The sequence below is a fragment of the Artibeus jamaicensis genome, unplaced genomic scaffold (genome assembly GCF_021234435.1).
Source record: "Artibeus jamaicensis isolate MK-2021 breed Jamaican fruit bat unplaced genomic scaffold, CSHL_Jam_final contig_554, whole genome shotgun sequence".
Taxonomy (NCBI): domain Eukaryota; kingdom Metazoa; phylum Chordata; class Mammalia; order Chiroptera; family Phyllostomidae; genus Artibeus; species Artibeus jamaicensis.
This window is the reverse complement of record NW_026521885.1, coordinates 834,594-847,285: the sequence shown is the minus strand read 5'-3', so window position 1 is coordinate 847,285 and position 12,692 is coordinate 834,594. Positions and strand designations below refer to the sequence as shown.

Below are 12,692 nucleotides of genomic sequence, written 5' to 3'. Positions count from 1 at the left end.
ACTGGAGTTGATGAACTCCCCAACCTCAAGGAACCTCTGTTTTGCTCCTTTTCCCTTATTAATCATTGAGGCCATGCATGAAATTGTGAGGAATAAAAAATAAGGGTAAAATGCCTAGAATATGTCATGTATATATTTAGTATATGTTCAGTAACTACTGGCTATTTCTGTTCATTATCTAGCTAGTTACTGTCACAGAATAAGTAAGCACTGCCCTGAAAATCCAAATAGTCACTTACTCCTTATAGGTTTCTTTCCAGCCCCAGGATTCAGAGCAATGGATGGAAGTCACAGGCTTTATCTCAAGGAGCCCCTTGTGCCTCCCTATGGCTCAGAGTGGGGTGGGAGGTACTGGTGGGGGTGTCTCTGGAGGGGTAGGCCTGGTGGGGGACACAGGAAGCCTGTGAAGGGAAACTGCAGGGAGGTGGTAGTAGCTACCCTTTAAGGAAAATGTGGCCAAGGGCAGCCCATGTTGAATAATGGTACAGACAGGTTCGAGGACCCCACTCCAGACAGCAGTGGTGCTTTCTGTGTCCTCTGTCCTCAAAAGCTGACTACAGCTGGAGCTCTTCTTGAGGGCGTTTGCATCAAAGGCTACAAAGGACATTTTGCTGTTCAGGGTAGAGTACAAATCTGATTATGCCTGGTCGGGGAGATGGACTCCATTTGCGGGGGTGCATGGAAGAGGCCTGCAGCGCGTTCGTCTATCAGTGAGCAAGTCTACAGACTGACTCCACAGATGTGAACATGTGCTCTGAGCATTCCTCAAAGCCTTGGGACCACTGACCCTGTGACTCACCCTTCGTCCGTCCCCTGGGCCCACGGCACTCCAGCTTAGGATGTCCCCCTCTACCTCTTCCCTCTGGCCTGCGCAGGCACCCTGGCCTCGGGCTCATTACTTCGAGACATATCACTGTTTGCTAACCGTGGCCAAACACTAGAACGTGGCCAAACACTAGAACGGCCCTTTTATTTAATCTCTGGACAGGGTTCCACTACAGATTCCTGTGGGGATTGGCAAGTGGGCAGGCAGCCAGCAGTTCTGAATAACCAAGCTCAGCCACTGCCACAGAGGCACGAAGGTGGGTGCTGTCCTGAAGGGGTCTCTAGGGAAGACTCTTTTACCCTGGCCTGTGCACAGTCCTGGGTCCTGCTCCGGCCCCGGAGTGTGGCGCAATGGGTGGAAATCACTGCACACTCTCGCCTTTTGCACTTCTGGCTTCCCTGCTACTGTTGACTCACAGCTGCAGGGCAGCAGGATCCACCTCTGAGACTTCTATTCCTAGAGCTGGGCGGGAAGAGGCCTTGCAGGTGTCTCAAGCCTCACGAGTGCTGGGACTAGACTCAACCCAGACAACACCACCTGCTGGACGTTCTCAGGCCCCGCCCCACACGCACTGAGCCTGCTGGCGCATCCAGGCCCCTCACGCCTCTGGCGCAAACTCGCCCCGCCTCAGCTTACCAGCGCTTGTCCACGCCGCTCCAATGCTCATGCGCACCCCTTTCTACCCTTCCGGGATGCGCGCTCTCGCGGGCTCTGGGCGGGTCCTGCAGGGGTAGCAGGGCTCCTCCTCCTCCTGATACTCCTCCTCTTTCCGTGTCTCTGCACCTTCCTCTGGGGTGCTCTCCCGCAAACTGTGCTCCTCTGGCTTCCCTCCATCCTCTCCCAGCTATGGTGGCCGGGCGCTCGGTGTTCGTCTTATACCTAGCTTTTTCCTTGGTCACTCTGGTCCAGAGAGGTAAGGCGAGCAGAGCGTGGGGGGAATCCTCCCACCCCCGGGGGCCTGCGAGGCGGGGGCTTGGTGCCTGGAGGCCCCATCTTGGGCATTTGCGGCTCTGTGCCTGCCACACGGGCCTGTGCCGGAGACAGGTGGCAGGTGGTGGGCTGGGGTGGGAGCCCCTGGCCGGCAGGGGGCTGACCCTGCCGGGATCCAGGTAGCAAGAGAAGAGGGCCCGGGACCCCTCCATGTGCTGGGCTGGAAACAGCGCAATAGTACCCTCTTAAAATCCTGAAGGAGTTGTCACCACCGGTGACAACTGCTGCCCCCAGGGGGATAGCTTTTGGGAAACCTTTAAGTGAGCATTCATTACCCTTAGCAGGGCGTCTCAAAATGTGTTTCTAGGCCCCCTGAGACAGAAGCACCTCGAGAGCTTCCTGGGTGCATTCCTATCCCTTTTGTCAGGATCTCTGCAGGGATGGCGACTTGTAGGTATAACCAGCTCCCAAGACGCTTCTGGTGACCGCTCTAGTTTTTGAGGCATTGATGCTATTTTGCCAAGGTCAAGGAGAGAGAAATTCTGCTGAATCAAGGAAGCAAGTTTCTTAGATCCTGGCTACTCAAGGTGCAGTCCAGGGCCTGCGCAGCATCACCTGGCACTTATTAGGAGTGCAGCATCTCGGCCTAGCCCCTGACCTACTGAGCCACATTCTTCATTTTAACTAGATCCCCGGGTAGTTAGCATTCCAGTTTGAGAGGCATCTTCTTGGAATAAATGCAGTCTGTGGTTAAAAATAGGGTCTCCCATGGGTACTGGCAGGATCTTCTTACAGTTATTTATATCTCATGTTCACATCCAAAAAATGGGGGGGAGGTTAAGGAAAACACTGCAGTTGAGCACAGCCTTGTGCTCTGAACTTCTTGACAATAAAGGCAAATTCAGCTAATGAAAAACAAGTGAGATCAGCAAAAATAAAAGTTTGTTCTAGTATCGACTTCTGGTGAGATTTATGTTACGTATAAGGAGCACTGGAAAACAGTAGACAGTGTTAGCCAAGGCAGTTTTGCAAAAAATGCAGACATGTTCCTCATGTGGGCAACACTCCTGGAGTTGGTATAACATTTCACAAAGGTGCCAGGCTCTGTTCTAGACACTGGTGGTGCAGCAGTGGACAGAACTGAGACTTGGTGTTCATGGAGCTGATGTCCTGGTGGTGGTGGTAGGGGAATGAAAAGTACAAACATGGCAGTCTATTATATTATATTATATTGTTAGTGCTATGAATAAAAATGAAACAAGTTACAAGGTTGTGAAATTTTCTGTTTTATCTTTCTTTATGAGGTTAAAATTTTAATTTTGTGTATTCCCATTTGTGGGAATTCTCATTTGTGGGAAAGTATAATTATTTAATTGAGTTGCATCTAATGATGTGAAAAATTTGAACGTGGAAGCACAGAAAAGTTAGAAAAATGATATTCCTCTCAAGGCTATCTTCTGAAAGTCTTCAACATAGTATATACATTGAGAAGGTGAGGAATATAAATGGTTAAGTCTCAGTTTTTCACCATCATGCATTATACTAGGTGTTTTAGAAGGTGGTAGAAGAAACTGAACCAGTGAAACCATTTTACAGATGTGTAAATGGAGGAACAGAGAGATGAAGTAACTTGCCTCAAGTGGCAAAGCTAAGATTTGATCTTGGGCTTCTCTGATTCCATAGTCCTTGCTTTCAAGCACTGAACATATATATGCTTTTACTCCTGTAGGCTGCCCTCCTTCTATTGCTTATTGGCTGAGTGGCCTTGGGAAAGTACTCTGAACCTTGGTTAGTTTGCTCATCTGTGTAACACCTAACAACTCACAGAGGTTTCTGGAGGGGACCAGGCAAGTGTCATTCTCAGATCTATCACCAGCTACCAACTCCTGAGTGCTTGTTGTGTGTCAGGCGCTTCACACTTACTGTTTTTAATTGCCCCAACCATTTTGCTGGTTAGGTATTATCCTCGCCTTCCAGTTGAGGGGCTTTCTAGTAGAAAAGCTTGAAAGTGAGAGCACCAGGTTCCCATCCAGATAAGGCTGCCACCCAGTGGCCATTTTAAAAAATTTTATTTAGGAAAGCTGAACCAGAAGAATCTTGTTTCAAGGTAGGAACCCAGTTTTCTGGATCTTTCATACCAAATATACTGATCAATATGGGTTTTACATTGATGGTCTTCCTCTGGGTATGTGGGCAGTTACAGTTTCAGAGGGGCTGTGCTAAAGTGAACAAATACAAAGTAAGTGCAAATTTAGGTAGTTGCTGGCTCTCCCGGAGCCCTGAAGTGGTAGATAAGGTGAGCCTGCCCAAGAACCACTTCATTCTCGTCCAGGTCCTTAGCAGTGAGACGTGACTGGGAAAGTCCAGCAGGCCTCAGAAAGCACACACAACCTCAAAGCATGATTTGTGAGATGCCTCCAGATGCTGGCAAGTTGAGACAGACTTTAGGCTCCCAGGAGTTCAAAAGGGTTGTTAATAAGTCATCCCTGTTTCAGTTAGAGATGGGTTTTTAGTCCACTGTGTATTTTAATAGTTCTGAAAACAGGACAGGTCTGTAAGTCTGTATGTACCTACAGAAATTGGAAGCTCTTCTTTTGAGCAGCAGGGAGGAGCTGCTCAGTGGTGCAGGTGGATAGTAATTATAACAAGGGCTCCATTTCCCCAATGTCTTCTATGCTCCAGGCCCTCCAGTGCCTCACACACTCTCCCCATCATAACTGCCCTGAAAGGTTGCCATGGTGATTCCTCTCGTCTCCTGAGGTCTATAGTGGCCATTTGCCTACAACCTTGAAAATAACTGAGTGGTGTACCACATCTCAGATGAAAGATCTGTTGTCCATTGAGGTTTAGGACTTGAATGCAGGTTTATCTGAATAACCAAAGCAGAGGCATGAATGCCAATACTTTCAGGGATGAGGTAGGTCTTAGAAATGTAAGAAGTGGTAGAGAATAAGTGTGATGAGAGTGCCTGCTCCCTTTAAAGAGGTATCCCAGCTGACAAAGGGAGGGTTCAGGCTTTGGAGGAAGCCTGCCCAGTGCAACCACAACGTGGGGCAAGTCCCTTAACTGCTCAGTGCCTTGGTTTCCTCATCTGTAAAATGGTGATAACCACACCGTCCATCTCACGAGATTCTTATTAGTTTTACACGGGTGCAATGGATAAAATGCTTAGCAGAGCACCTGGATCTAAGCTTTATGTTAGTAATTATTCACATTACCTAAGACATGCCAAGCCACACTTAAAAAATACACAGTGTGAATCTTGAAAACATTATGCTAAGTGAAAGCAGCCAGACACAATGGTCCCACTTATATAAAATGTCTAGTTGGCAAATCCATACTGATCACTGATCAGTGTTTGACAGGAACTGAGGTGATTGGGTAATGACTGCTTAACAGGTACAGGATTTCCTGTGGGGAATGGAAATGTTCTGAACTGGGTAGAGGTGATGGGTGCACAACCTTGTGAATGTACTAAGAGCTACTGAATTATACACTTTAAAAGGGTGGGTTTTATGGTGTGTGAATTATATTTCCATTACAAAATTCACTGTAGTCCAAGCAGAAGAAATGAAGAAGATGGCAGCATGTAACACCCGAGTTTGGATTGGTTTTCAAGAGCCCTCGGACTTGTTTGGGCAGGGGAGAGAGCAAAGCATAGTGGACCCTGAGAGCTGATGGCACTGAGATGCCAGGCTGGGATCCATGCGGAAGCCTTGTAGGCTGACTTGGGCTATTTATTGGGTATGAGCTGATGAGCCACAGAGCCACCTGCAGGTTTGGCCAGAGCTGCTTAATCTCACTTGCCTGAGTTCTGGAATTGCTTCCTAGAAAGGAACGTCTGGGGCAGAGGGGGGAATCTTCCCTTTTCTGGATGGCTCAGGGTTGCCATTATGTGCGCCAGACAGCCATTGCATTGGACCGAAATGGTCTAGGAACTGTTTGCCTTTAAGTCTCATCTGTTTGGGTTTTGGCTCTTTCCTCATTGTGACAGGTCAAATCCCTGTCCCTTCCATCATTTTGGACGCCAGGTAACCAATAAAGTGTGTGAGTTTTTGAAACAACAATACAGAAATCACCCAAGAGTCAGTGCCAGTAGGCACTGAGGAAGGGCCTGTAGCTGCCACCCATAGAGATGACAAAGAGGTTGTTTGGCTGCCAAGAGGGGAGTGTGGAGAAGAGGTCATTTTGATTTTTGTGAGTTCAGGAGAGATACGTTCCAGGTGCACTGACTTTCTTGTTATGGGTTCTTTCCCCACTTTTTTTGGTGCTTTCCCTTGTGCCTGTCCCCTCCTTTTCTGCCCTGGGCATGCAGTTCAGCATGTATTCTTTTGCTGCTCTTGGCATGCCTGTGGAGGCCTGGCTGTGGGGGTTCCTGCCCCCTAACCAAGGCTTGGACCTCCTTGAAGCTTGGTCATAGGTCCACTGACTAGCCAATCTTAGTTTGCATGTAAAAGCTAAAAGTCATCCCTAACACCTAACAAATGGGCAGGAAAGTCTTTCATGCAGGTGCCAAATGGAGGCAGGTGGGGATAATAATAATAATAATGGCCCCCAGAGATGTCCCATGCCCTCATCTCTGGAAACTAGCCATGTTAGGTTACATGATAAAGGGAAATTAAGGTAGCAGATGGCATTAAAATAAAATTCTCCTGAGCTATCCTGGCCAATTAAAGAATAGGACCCTTTAAGTATGGAAGAGGAAGGTAGTAGAGTCAGGATCAGTGATGCTATACAAGAAAGGTTCGGCTGGTCTTTGTTGGCTCTGAAAGTGGAAGAGGCCTCCAGTCAAGGAAAGCACGTGCAGCTCTAGTCTAGAAGCTGCAAAAAGCAGGGGAACAGACTCTCTAGAGCTTCCAGAAAGAACGCAGCCCTGCCCACACCTTGAATTTAGCCTAGCAAGACCATGTTGAGCTTCTGACCCCCTAAACTGTAAGATAGAAATGTGTTGTTTTAAATCAATAAATTTGTTATAGCAGCAAAAGGAAGCTAATAGAGAAGCTGAGGAGTAGATATTACTGTCCTCTTCATTCTTTTGAAAAAACTAGCTTGTGATGTTTCTTCACATTTGCCAATTTAAATCAACCACCAATATGCTCTGAATTCAAGGTTTTATTTTATTTTAATTTTTAATTTTTTATTGTTGTTCAAGTACAGGTGTCTGCATGTTCCCTCCACCATTCCCCCCACCGCAGCCATCCCCACCTCCCTCTCCTGATTCTACCCCACTTTATTTTGTCCATGTGTCCTTTATAATGTTCCTGAAAACCCTTCCTTCCTTGCCTCCCATTTTCCCCTCCCACCTCCCCTCTGGTTACTGTCAGATTGTTCTTAATTTCAATGTCTCTGGTTATATTTTGCTTGCTTGTTTGCTTTGTTGATTAGATTCCACTTAAAGGTGAGGTCATATGGTATTTGTTTTTCACCACCTACCTTATTTAACATATAATGCTCTCCAGTTCCATCCATGCTGTCACAAAGGATAGGAGCTCCTTCTTTCTTTCTGCTGCATAGTATTCCATAGTGTAAATGTACCATTGTTTTTTGATCCATTCATTTACTGATGGGCACCTAGGTTGCTTCCATCCCTTAGCTATTGTAAATTGTTCTGCTATAAACATTGGGGTGCATAGGTTCTTTTGGATTGGATTTCAGGGTTCTTAGGATGTAATCTCAGCAGTGGAATTGCCAGGTGGAAAGGCAGTTTCATTTTTAGTTTTCTGAGGAAATTCCATACTGTTTTCTGGAGTGACTGCACCTGTCTGCATTCCCACCAACAGTGCACTAGGGTTCCCTTTTCTCCACAACCTCTCCAACACTTGTCGTTTGTTGATTTGTTTATGATGTCATTCTGACTAGTGTGAAGTGGTATCTCATGGTGGTTTTAATTTGTCTCTCTGATGGCTAGTGATACTGAGCATCTTTACACGTGTCTCTGGGCCCTCTGTAAGTCCTCCTTGGAGAAGTGTCTGTTCAAGTCTTTGGCCCATTTTTTAATTTGGTTTTTTGTCTTTCTGTAGTGGAGTCATGTGAGTTCTTTATATATTTTGGAGATCAAACCCTTGTCCGAGGTATCACTGGCAAATATGTTTTCCCTTATGGTTGTTTCTCTTTTCATTTTAATGCTGTTTTCTTTAGCTGTGCAGAAGCGTTTTATTTTTATGAGATCCTGTTTGTTTATTCTTTCCTTTATGTCCCTTGCTTTAGGGGACATATCAGTGAAAATATTGGCTGTGTGGAGTATCTGAGATTTTCCTGTCTATGTTCTCCTTTAGGACTTTTACTGTGTCATGACTTATATTTCAGTCTTTTATCTACCTTGAATTTATTTTTGTGTAGAGAGTAGGTTGGTGGTTGAGTTTCTTTTTTTTTTTTTTTTGTATGTAGCTGTCCAGATCCCCCAACACCATTTGCTGAAGAGGCTATTTTTACCCTGTTTTATACTGCTGCCTCCTTTGTCAAATATTAATTGATCATAGAGACTTGGGTTTACTTCTTGGCTCTCTGTTCTGTTCCATTGGTGTATGTGTCTGTTCTTATGCCAGTACCAGTCTGTTTTGATTACAATGGCCTTGTAAAACAGTTTGGTATTAGGTATTGTGATCCCTCCTACTTTGTTCTTCTTTCTCAAAATTGCTGTAGCTATTCGGGGTCATTTATGGTTCTATATAAATTTTTGAAATATTTGTTCAATATCTGTGAAATATATCATTGGTACTGGAATAGAGATTTATAGATTCATTGAATCTATACATTGCTTTGGGTAGTATGGACATTTTGATGATGTTAATTCATCCAGTCCATGAACATGGTGCATGCCTTCATTTGGTTGTGTCTTCCTTCATTTCTTTCTTCAGTGTTGTGTAGTTTTCTGAGTACAGGTCTTTTACCTCCTTCTTTAGGTTTATTCCTAGATAGTTTATTTTTCTTGTTGCTATATCAAATGGGATTATTTTCCTGATTTCTGTTTCTGATATATCATTTATGGTAGACAAAAATGCCTTTGATTTCTGAGCATTGACTTTGTATCCTGCTGTTTGAGTTCAAGATTTTAAAATAAATGTTTATAAAATTGGGGGGCAGTGATGATTTTGGTGCAGAATGAACATTTAGAAGTACTCAAAGGGCCCTGGGAGGCAGCTAGATTTCCTTAGCTTGGCTTTGATTTTAAACTGCTTCACAAGGGGATCAGAGTGTGCACCTGTTTCAGAGTGCACCCCTTTCTGTAGGCCACCTGCAGTGGGGGCCACTAGCTGTCTCCCAAGAGGCCTATTCCCTCACACCTGTTTTGATGGCTGCTCATGAGAAGTAGTGTGCAGCCTGGAGCCCTCAGACAGAGGGTCTCTTATTTGTTGAGGCCACACCTGCTCCTTTGCTGAGGAGGAAGAGTATGCTGCAGTGACTGCTCTCTGGAGGCTGAGGCAGGGAGAGGAACAGAGCAGGAATGTTTGGCCTGGACCTGTACTCTCCAGCTTTAACCAGTTTTGACCTCTGTTTTTATTAGTTTTCTACCTAGGGCTGCTCATAAGATGTCAGAGGGTTATGCAGCTTAAAACAAACAAAAACACTTAGAAAACTAGAGCTGAAGACAGCTGTAATTGACTCCCACAGAGAGGAGTGCCCCTGCACAGTGAACATCTGTTTAAAGTCTCGACATATGACTGGCATTGTGAGATGGTTCTATTTGGGATTATTCTCTTTGGGGTTATTTTCTAAATTAGAGGTGGTACCTTCAGCAGAAAGCATTTTTGCAGTGCAGAACTCATTTTGATCAAAATAGTGCTAAGGCACAGAGGAGCTCATTTTGACATTCTTCTTTCTATTGCTGCCTCAGCTAGCCTGGGATGAGGGAATTAACAGGGCCGACATCCCAGTGTGGCACCACCATTTGCTGTGAACAGTGGTCTTATCTCTGCTTTCTTGACCTCACAGAATTGTTCCAGTAGCCAATTAATTGCTAATGCAAACAGGCTGTGTGTTGTCAAGGTATTAGCAAAGTTAGGCTCCCTAGAGGGGACTAGAATGCAAAGGGACCACCTGCTTTCTTGGTTCTAGTGATAATCCAGGGACGGATGTTCACAATAGCAGTTTGCTTGGCCAGAATGAAAGTGCCTGTTCAATTAGTGAGCAGGGCCCAGAATCTGAATGAGCTCAGGAGGAACTGGCCCAGGAGCAACTCTAATTGAGTTGCTTACATATCCTTTGGGCTTCCTGCAGAATTCTGTGCTCTCTTACAGGAGTGACTCCTTTTTCACTGTTCATTCATTTGGCTCTGTCATCCGCTAAATAAATAAATAAAAGCTAAAGTAATGCCTGAAAAGAAACCAACAAACACAATGTTTTCATCTGTTATGTATCAAATACAATATACTGAGTGGAGCTGTAGTTTGAGGCTCCTCCCATTAATTTCTTCCCAATACTTTGCTTGCTACTTCTCCCCTGAAACTGCTGCTGGCCAAAGTCTTTGAGGTCTTTGGTGTTGCTAAATCAGGTCATATGACACCTCTGATCTCACCCTCCCCCTGGAAGCACTTTCTCCAGTTGGCTTCCAGGAAGACACACTTTATTACTCCTTTGTTTCTCTTAACTCACCTCCCTGACCACAGGACTGGTGGTAGTGCCTTGGGCGTAGTCCTTGGTTGGCTTCTTTCCTTACACTTGCTTCTCCAGGTGCTTTTAGTCGCCTCATTGCTTTAAATTCCTGTGAGTCTTCAGTTTCTATCTCCAGATCTGCTGTCTCTTGACCTCCAGGCACCGACATTCAACATTTCAACATCTCCATGTGGTTGTCTCATGTTTTGCTGGTGGGTAGGTTATTGAAATCATTCATGTTCAGTTGTTCCTCTTACCCCAACAAACTAAATGGATCCTGGCCTACCCCAGGGAGGTCCCTGGACCTCTCCATTCCCCAGCAAGCAAAGGGTTCAGGCCCTGTGCAACATGGTTCATTATTTTGACTATTACTCCTGCTAATAGGCATCTCAAAAGGACCCTGTGCAAATCTGACCTTCTACTTGTTCCCTCCAAACCCTCTCTTCCCACCCAAGTAACTGGAAACCCCATCCTGTTGGTGGTTCTGGCCACTCCTCCAGGGCTGGCTTTTTTTCATGCCCTACATCTGATCTGTCACCAGACTGTATCCTTTTGAGCACCCACAGAATCATCCAGACTCCAAACTCTTCACTCCTCTCTGGTTGCCTCTCTTAGCTGGACCACAATACCCTGTCATTGGAGCCCTGGCAGTGTCTTCCCTGTGGATGTCTGAGTCTACTCCTGCCCTTACAGTTGTTTCCACACAGCAGCCAGACAGTCTTTTAGAGACCTAAGTCACATTGTGTCCTTTTGCTTAGAACTCTCTTGTGGCTTCCTATTGCAATGAAAGTAAAACCTAAACCCTTACTGTGGCCTACAAGTCCCAACAGAATAGGGCCTGTCCTCCTGCTCTGACCTCAGCTTCTACTCCTGCTCAGAGCTGGCTTGCCAGTCTTCAGGCACGCTAAGCATCCCTCTGCCTTGGGACCTTTGTGTTTTCCCTCTCCTCTGGCTAGTTCTTTCCTCAGGTAGGTCTGTGTCCTCACTCATGTTTTCCCAAATGCCCCCACCTTGGAGAGGCCATCCCTGAGCACTGTATCTGAAATTGTACCGCAAGTACCCTGCTATCACTAGCTTGCCCGAATATGCTTATATTATCTGTCTACCTGCTTCTTTGCTTACTGTCTGTCTTCAGCACTTGACTTCGGGATCCATGAGGGCATGGACCTTGTTTTTGTCTTCATTGTTACCAGTATCTAGAACAATACCTGGCACAGTCAGGGACTCGGCAGGAAATGAATGGAACGCTCAAACATAGTAATTGAACATCTAATCAAACGGCCATGTACAAGATATGGGCAGGGTTAAGGGAGACCAGCAAGGGGTGGTGAAGCCTCTGGCCGTTGAAGAAACCTGTGGAATGTTTAACACCCTGGGCTTCAAGGGGTAAGAGGAGGGAGGGTTCCCTGGAACCAGAGTATATAGGATTGTAGGAGAGGTTAGGAGAGGACTGGGCTTCTTGTGGAGGAAGCTGCAGCAGCCTGGAGGGTTGGATCCAGGAGAATAAATGTTGCAAGTATTCTGATTGTCCAGCCTTTTGCTTCTGCTTCCCAATGGCTGAACCTATGGGTCCCAAAGTATACACCCAGGAGCCCCATGGCACTGCAAAAACTCATAGTGGCTGCAAACTCACGGTGGTGCCATGGATCTTTTTAATTTTTGAGGAAAATGCAGTGATGTCTGTCAGACACCACCATTAAATTGGTTGGAATTAATGAGCTAACTACTTAGTAAGTGGAGCTGTTAGGTGTTTCTTTGGGTCTTAGGTGCTGTGAAAAAGCCCCTGAGACACTAAGGGAACAGATGGCCTGAACCCAGCTGGAAGTTAGAGAACAAGGGAAGTTGTTGATATGGCTCATATTCATCAATAGGCGTAGAGTGCAGTATGTGTCTGCTAATGCATGAATGAGCAGTTATTGAGCCAGAAACAGTGTGGGCCAGTGTGGTCAGAACAGAGCAGAATAAAGCTTGTACCTACCCTCAAGGAACTCCAGTCCAGATAGACCTGGAAGCAACTGTATAGAGTAACTGTCCCATGTGTCATAAAAAAAGACCAGGATTATACTGTTGCTATAATGCTGTCTGCCTAGAAGACACCCCTAACCCCCTTCCTACCTTCCTTCCCACATTAAAAGTTGTTCCTGTCACTTATTGCTGGGTGATCAACCAAAGTAAACTAGCTTAAAACAACTGTTTAATTCTATTAATAGATTCTGTAGGTTGAGAATTCAGAGGAAGACAGCAGGGATGTCTCACCTGCTCCACAATGTCTAGAGCCTCAGTTAGGAATACTCAAATGGCCTGGGGCTAGAATTATCTGGAAGTTTTTTCATTCATGTGTCAT

The 12,692-nt window shown here is 45.7% G+C and overlaps 1 protein-coding gene across 2 annotated transcripts in view; it reads left to right on the top strand.

Annotated features, from left to right (window-relative positions):
• Nucleotides 1-1,566: 1,566 nt before the first annotated feature.
• CD99L2 (CD99 molecule like 2) overlaps nt 1,567-12,692 on the top strand; it is a 119,955-nt gene continuing 108,829 nt past the window's right edge. Inside the window, exon 1 of one of the 2 annotated variants that reach the window (XM_053670222.1) lies at nt 1,567-1,739. In XM_053670222.1, the coding sequence (XP_053526197.1) occupies nt 1,673-1,739 (67 nt within the window). In that variant the 5' untranslated portion in view covers nt 1,567-1,672. The remainder of the gene's footprint in view (nt 1,740-12,692) is intronic. The other variant, XM_053670221.1, reaches the window with a different exon arrangement.